General features: G+C 48.6%; 1 protein-coding gene across 3 annotated transcripts in view; it reads left to right on the top strand.

Annotated features, from left to right (window-relative positions):
- The first annotated feature begins 275 nt into the window (after window positions 1-275).
- Window positions 276-6,918, top strand: part of MRVI1 (murine retrovirus integration site 1 homolog) — a 71,701-nt gene continuing 65,058 nt past the window's right edge. For 2 of the 3 annotated variants that reach the window (XM_003781100.2, XM_003781101.2), the window contains exon 1: window positions 282-479. In XM_003781100.2, coding sequence (XP_003781148.1) covers window positions 282-479 — 198 coding nt within the window. Of the gene's footprint in view, window positions 480-6,918 lie in introns of all 3 variants that reach the window. The other variant, XM_012801302.2, reaches the window with a different exon arrangement.

Here is a 6,918-nt window from a genome sequence, read left to right as displayed (position 1 = left end):
ACCAATCTGATTCCAATGGGGTAGCGTCCATTAGCTACAGCTTTCAGGAGTTTGAAGGAGTTTTCTCCCTTCTGGAATAACTACGTTTATTGTAGAGACCAAATTAGATGCAAAATCTCTAAAGTCACCTCTGACTTTGTAAACAAAGCCAGAGAGCCAGAGGAAATGCAATTCCAAGTGCCCTCTCCTGGCCTAGTTTGACCTCCGGTGTTGATGCAAACTCAAGCAGGCTCTCTCTGTGGCTTATGGCTCCTGGAAACGAAACCCAGCTTGGGACAGGGATGAGAACAGATTTGACTTGTCCTTTTGACGTCTCTCCAGCCTGCGGAGCCCAGGCCTCTTGGAGCATCTTGGGGGCTGACACAGCGGAGGTTCCGGGCACACGTGGCCACTCCCAGCAGGAGGCTGCCATGCCCCACATTCCTGAGGATGAGGAGCCCCCCGGAAAGCCACAGGCAGCCCAGAGCCCTGCCGGCCAAGTAAGTGCCCCTCTCTCTGCCCTCGGTTAGCCTGGCTGAGGCACCCTAGGCTGAGGCTGCAGCTCTCAGGATGGCAAAAGGGTTTGCTGACAGCCCATGTGGGCTGCAGTGGGCACCTGGGGAAGGTGTGTGGCTTCCACATGAAGGGATACATTTCCCTGAGTCCTTTGGAATTGACCAAGGCCCTGAATACCCTGAGTGTGGAACCATCTAGGCTGTGTCTAAGGCCTCGTGAGACGTCACGCCATTGACCCTGTGGCCTCCCTCTGAAACTGGAAATAGGCTTAAAGGAGGACTATTAGCATCAGAGCCCCGTCACAACAGGATAGTGAGCATCAGCAAAAACACTTCAAGTGAATCAGCTTAATGAAGATCAAAATTTCATAGTAAACAGCGAAAAAGGTTTTTGGTGAAACTTTTCATATAGGAAAGGAAAGGATGAAAACAAATTAATTTAAAGGGCATCCCTGAGATTTTATTATGCAAATAAAATTATGAAAACAAGTTATTTATAATCAGATTACAAAACATAAATTATATGCTGATTTTTAGGTTGAACAAAGAATCAAGTTTTGGTATGGTATTTTTATTAATACCAGCAAAATGATTTATTCACACGATACCACGTTCTTCACATTTTACTTCACAAGCACCTTCATTAAGAGATTTGGCTTGTTTAATATTTAAAAGCTTCATTCATTGTCCAAGGATCTCTTTCAAGCCTTCAGTATTCCCCTTTGGAAAACCTATCTCACCATCATCCTCACTGCTTTTCCTTTGTTAACTGATCAGCTCCCGCTGATCTCCTTGGTCAAAACCTGGCATGTGAAGTTCTCGTCCATTTGTTGTTGTTGCTGTTTAACTTCATGAACTTTGCCGTTGGTTTGCACTGAACTTGTTCTATCTGACAGTCGTCCAGACTAACCTGAGCCAGATTGGACTGACACTTGTTAAGTGAGGGAAGAATGTAGGAGGGAGCATTATTTTTGTAAATGGGCAAATTCTTAGTGAATATTTTCGCATTATGATGACAAATGTTTGCGGACACATCACAATTATGGGAACTTAAATAGTATATATACTTAGAAAAGAATGACCCCTTGTACCATTAGGCTATAACAGCTCCATGTCCCAAGCTTGTGGGATTGAGACGTTGCAGAGCTTGGCAACCTTGGAGAAGGGAGGAGGCTCTTCCCTCGAATGTCCCACTGACAAGGGCCAAGTGCCATCCCTTCAACTTGGGGCAGAACAGCTCAGTATTGAATCCTGGGCCTAGCAAATGCTGCTAAGGGGGCCGAGTTCTAAAAGCTTGGGAATCAAAGAAGGGAGTGACAAGACACAGTGTGACTGTCCCCAGACCCTCAGGCCATGATTTCCCTGGGTCTTTCTCTTTAGTATTCATACTTCCCATCCCCAGACTCCACCTATAATGCCCATGACTGACCCTGAACCTTTCACTTCATTAATAATGCTAGTGTCCTTCAATCAGATTCTTATGCAAAATCTAGCTCCTAAATCCTGGAAACTTCCCCAAATAGCTGCCCTAAAAATAAAAGCATTCTTTAAAAAAAAAAAAAGGTAATAAAAGATCAGCAGAGATGCAATTCCACTGTCAGTGAAGACAGGTTTTTATATTGAGTTCAGTTCTTCCTGGTTCCAAACACCTTTAATTAAAAGTTCTTAAAAAAATTAAAAGGTTCTTTCAACCCATTTCTTCAGGAGACACAAAACAAGACAACACAAAACCTGTCACTTAGCCACATAAGGGAAGAGCATCCTCCCACCTTCAAGACTGCCAGGCTCATCTTACTCCCATGAACTTGGGATATGAACATACAAGGGGTCGTTCTTTTCTAAGTATTTACTATCTAAGTTCCCACAGTCATGATGTGTAAGAAAACAAATAACATAAGATGAAAACATTCACTAAGAATTTGCCTGTTTGCAAAATAATGCTCACTCACACATTCTTCCCTCTTGGCCTGCCTGCCGGGCTCAGATATAGAAGGTCTTGGCACCTGCAAACATTCTCTTTACAATCCGGATTTCCCCTGAGCACAGGGAGAATCATGGCATGTGAAGGGTCATCAGAGCCCACCTCTTTTTATAGATATCTGGTTCCGGCTCAAGGTCATAGAGAGGCTGAACCTGTGGGAAACTGGAATCTGGGGTTCCTGCTGGCCAGTTGGAACTCTCTTGCCCTTGACTTAGTGGTAAGCGCAGGCATCTCTCCTCCTGTGTGGCTGCCCCTTGAAACTCACCCTCAGACTGACCTGGGCTGTGCCTATGAGTGGTTTGGAGTCATGAAAGTTAGGTGAGCCATAGGATTTAATAGAATGGACTCCGTAGTCATGCCCAGCTGGGCTTCACTCCCAGCTCCTCTATATCATGGTCAAAAGACCTGTCTTGGCCAAAGACCTTGAAACCAAGGCTGTTAACTTGGCTTCTCCTGTGTTACCCAGGATAAGCGTAAGTTGCTGCCCTAGACTCTGCCTGTTCAGCCCAGCCCTTGAGCAACTTCTTTAGCCCAAAGGACCCCCCCACCCCCAGCTGAAGGCCACATCAAATTCAACGTTATTTTACTCTCTGCCCTACTGCTAGGCCCTAGGTCTCCCTGAGTTCTCTAGAAGCCAACCAGGCATGATCAGTAAAGAGCTTCTCTGCCTATTGCACCCAGCACAGAACCCACGTTGGGCTTCTCAGGTGGCCACCACCAGGGGAGGGGCTAGAGCCTCCTGTGCCTGGGAGTGTCAGAAGCCAGGCAGTCAGGGAGGCAGGCCTGGCTGGGAGGACTCAGCTGGAAGTCCCGATACTGTCTGAATTCCCAATACTGTCTGAATTCCCGATACTGTCTGAATTCCCATTCTGTGAAGCAAAGAATAGCGTATCCTGCTGGGGTTACAGTTCCCTGGGGCCCGGCCCTAGTTCTGGTTCCTCGGGTCCCAGCTTCATTTCCCATCCCTGGCATGAGCACTGGCCGAGTCCTTCTCACACAGAAGATGAAAGCTAGAGGGCTAGATCTTGTTTTTCTTTCTTCATGCATGCATGCACGTACTCTCACCCACACAAACACCCGTTAGGCTCCTAATCAGAAGCTGTGATCTAATACCATAAAGAAACAAAGGCTCCCAGCAACGCCCTCTGCAAGGCTGAGTCCTGAGCAGCGTCTCTGGGTTGGCCCTTGAATAAGGAAAGACTCAGAAGGAAGGAAGAGTTTGTAGTCAAAGGGCTCTGGCAGGAATAGAAGCTGTCAGGACATAAGCCTGGGACCTTAGGGGATGAAAGAAGGACAGATTGTCAGAGCTAGAGGGATCCCAGATCACATCTAAGCTCCAGATGGACAGACTCTGTACAACGTGAGTCCCAACTCAGTCACTTTGGGAACTTGTTGAACCCCACATTCCTCAGCCATCCCAAACCTGCTGAATCAGACTCTCCTGGGGTGGGTCTTAGGAATCAGTATGAATAGTCCCACAGTGTGAAGCTCACTACCTCCCCCAAGTCCCTGTACTGTGGATTGGTGGTGGTCGGCTCTGCCCTGGTCAGTCTGGAAACTGCCTCTTCCCAGACACTGCTTCAGTTCTGCCCTCTGCACAGCCTGTGGTTCCGGGTGTTCCCAGAGTCTCTTTGACTCCAGTTCCTTCAGTCTTTTCTCCCATGACAGTGTTCAGAGCCTCCTAAGCCCCTTCTCAGTCCATCTCCCTGTTGCCCGTCTCCCCCTTGCCCTGGGCCCATAGACCTGGCCCCAGGCCCCAGGTGCAGTCTTACTTGGCATCTGTCATCTCCCATGCTAAGATCAGCAGCTATGGGACATGATGGCCTCCTCAGAGGTGCCTTGCAAATCTGAGGGTACCAAAGGCTCAGACAGCTGTAGGAGCCCAGTTTTTGCTGGCTCTAGCTTCCAGCTGGACAACCTGCATCCTCCTCTATAGGGCTTTAGGAGCCCCCAGGGGCTAGAAGCTGGGCTCAGAAGCCGATCTCCCAGCTTCATACCACCTGCCCCAGCATCCCCCCATTCCTGCCTCCCCTCCCCATCTCCATTGCCCTCAGAGTCACTTAAGAATAACATGTATCAAATACTGTTCTTCTGTGTTAACTCATTTAACTTCTAGTCAACCTTATGGCAGGTATTAACATCTCCATTTTAGCTGAGGAAAGTGAGGCACAGAGAAGTCAAGTACGTTCCTCAAGGTCATGCAGCTCACACATGGCAGGCTTAGGATTGCACCCAGGTGGCAGCCTGCCCCAAGAGCCCCACTTAATCTGTGCTCTGTGCTAAGCACTGTTGACTTTGTCCTTGGGTTCTCTGTGAGAGCTCTGGTGCCTGGACCAAGGGGACATTGTCCTGTGCTCCCAAAGCTACTTGTCTCAGAGGAGCCAACATGGGCCTCTGTAGAGCTGATGATCAGGTGACACCAAAGCCCAGCAGCTATGGTGCTGGATCTCACCAACCCCCATACCTGCCATCCTCTGGGTGTGCCAGCCCACAGAGCCCTCGAACAAAACTCATGTCACACTCCCGCCAAGGTACTGTGCTGCCCATGGCCTTTCCTCTTTCACCCTCAGCCAGATAATAAAACAGCACAACCTGATGCAACTGGCCCCTAGAAACACAGGCCACAGACACGAGGCCCTCCAGGCTTCCCCAAGCATCTGCTCTGTGCTTCACTCATTGGCACTCTAGGCAGATGCTGCTACTTAGCCCTGTTCTGCAGAAGCATCTTGTGCCTTAAGAATAATGTAGCATGAGGCTGGGTGCAGTGGCTCCTGCAATTCCAGCTAGTAATCTGAGTACTCTGGGAGGCTGAGGCAGGTGGATTGCCTAAGCTCATGGGTTCGAGACCAGCCTGAGCAAGAGAAAGACCCCATCTCTAAAAATAGCCAGGTGTTGTGGCAGGCGCTTGTAATCCCAGCTACTCCAGAGGCTGAAGCAAGAGAATCACTTCAGCCCAACAGTTTGAGGTTGCTGTGAGCTATGATGCCATGGCATTCTTCTGAGGGTGACATTCTTCTCAAAAAAAAAAAGAAAAAAAAGAATAATGCAGCACTCAGCTAACCAGTGGCATCCCCACCCCTCCCTCCACTGATTTAAGTAACTGAGATGAGGTTGGAGTGTGCTCTGGAGAAGCAGCCCTTTGTGTGTGGCCCTAACAGGAAAGGATCTGCTTGCCAAGCACCTAGAATCTCTGGCTGTGCAGCTGCTGGGTCCCTCCTATACTGCAGGGGGGTTGGGGCGCACAGGAAAGGGAGGACTATTTACTTCCACATACAGACACTCAACACGTGTCTCATGATACATTCAGGTAGCTCACTGCCCGGTGGATTTACACTGAATGACAATTCTCTCTGATCTCACTTGCTCTTCTCTTCACCCATGGCTTTCTGTGATCAAGAGCTGGAGGATCCTTGCTCTGGGTCGTTCCTGGGAACATTAGTTTAACGATATACTTTACTACAGAAGAAGGTCTGCCAACTTCTCTCTCCACCTTGCCTCACCTTGGCCATTCAAGCTCTGTCCTCACTGCCCAGCAGAGAGGTTCCACCTTATTATGAGCCTAAGAATCAATTCTCTGTCAGGAAAGAGATGAGGACGAAATAGATAAGGCACATAAAGCACTTGGAAGCCGCTAAGGACCATGTAGAGTAGGGACCCCTCACCCCAACCAGTGAGAACCCTTACACTGTGCTGCCTGTTCCTAGTGACCTCCCCCAAACTCCAAGAGGTAGGTATTATTATTATCCCATTTTATAGATGAGAAAACTGAGGCAGGCAAGTTCACTCTAATCACTGGAAACTGGGATGTACGTGAATGCTCAAATCAAGGATTTCCAGTGGTGGCATCTATTGGGCACAAGGTAGATATGTGTATTACTATCTCTGTTTTATAGATGAAGAAGCTGAGGTCACATGGTTATGTCATGGTTGAGTAGAGGTTCAACTCAAGTTTCTGGCCAAGTTGTTCCTGCCAACTTTTCCCTCCTTTCCTGGCCCTACCTAGCAGTAAAGCCAGTGTCCTGGACACCAGAGGCTCAAGGCATGGGAGCAAGGCCTTGGTGCCCCATCATCTATGAAAAAGAGGCCTGGGAAGAGTAAAAGGGGCACTTCTGCCGGGCTGGCCTGTAGTGATTCTGGTCGCAGGATAAGAGCTGTGAGATTGTAGCTGTGGAAGGAAAAAGCAGAAAGTGTTTTTAAGATACTGATGGTTGCAGACAGTCAGGATTACATTTACAATTATTTGCATTTACAATTATTTGTCCTGGTTCCTACTGTGAGCAATGGAGCAGCTTGTCCCTCTTCATTTCTGCCTCCCCGTCAGACGGCGTGTGAGCTACTTGGGGTCGGGGCCGTGTCTTTCACGTGTGTCATCTACAGCCCTCAGCACAGGCTCTGGCATGTGGTGGGAGCTTAGGGAAGGACGATGGGAGAATGGACAGATGG

The sequence above is a fragment of the Otolemur garnettii genome, unplaced genomic scaffold, assembly GCF_000181295.1.
Source record: "Otolemur garnettii isolate 467f Iridium unplaced genomic scaffold, OtoGar3 scaffold00001, whole genome shotgun sequence".
Classification (NCBI taxonomy): Eukaryota; Metazoa; Chordata; class Mammalia; order Primates; family Galagidae; genus Otolemur; species Otolemur garnettii.
This window is presented reverse-complemented; position numbering and strand designations above follow the sequence as displayed.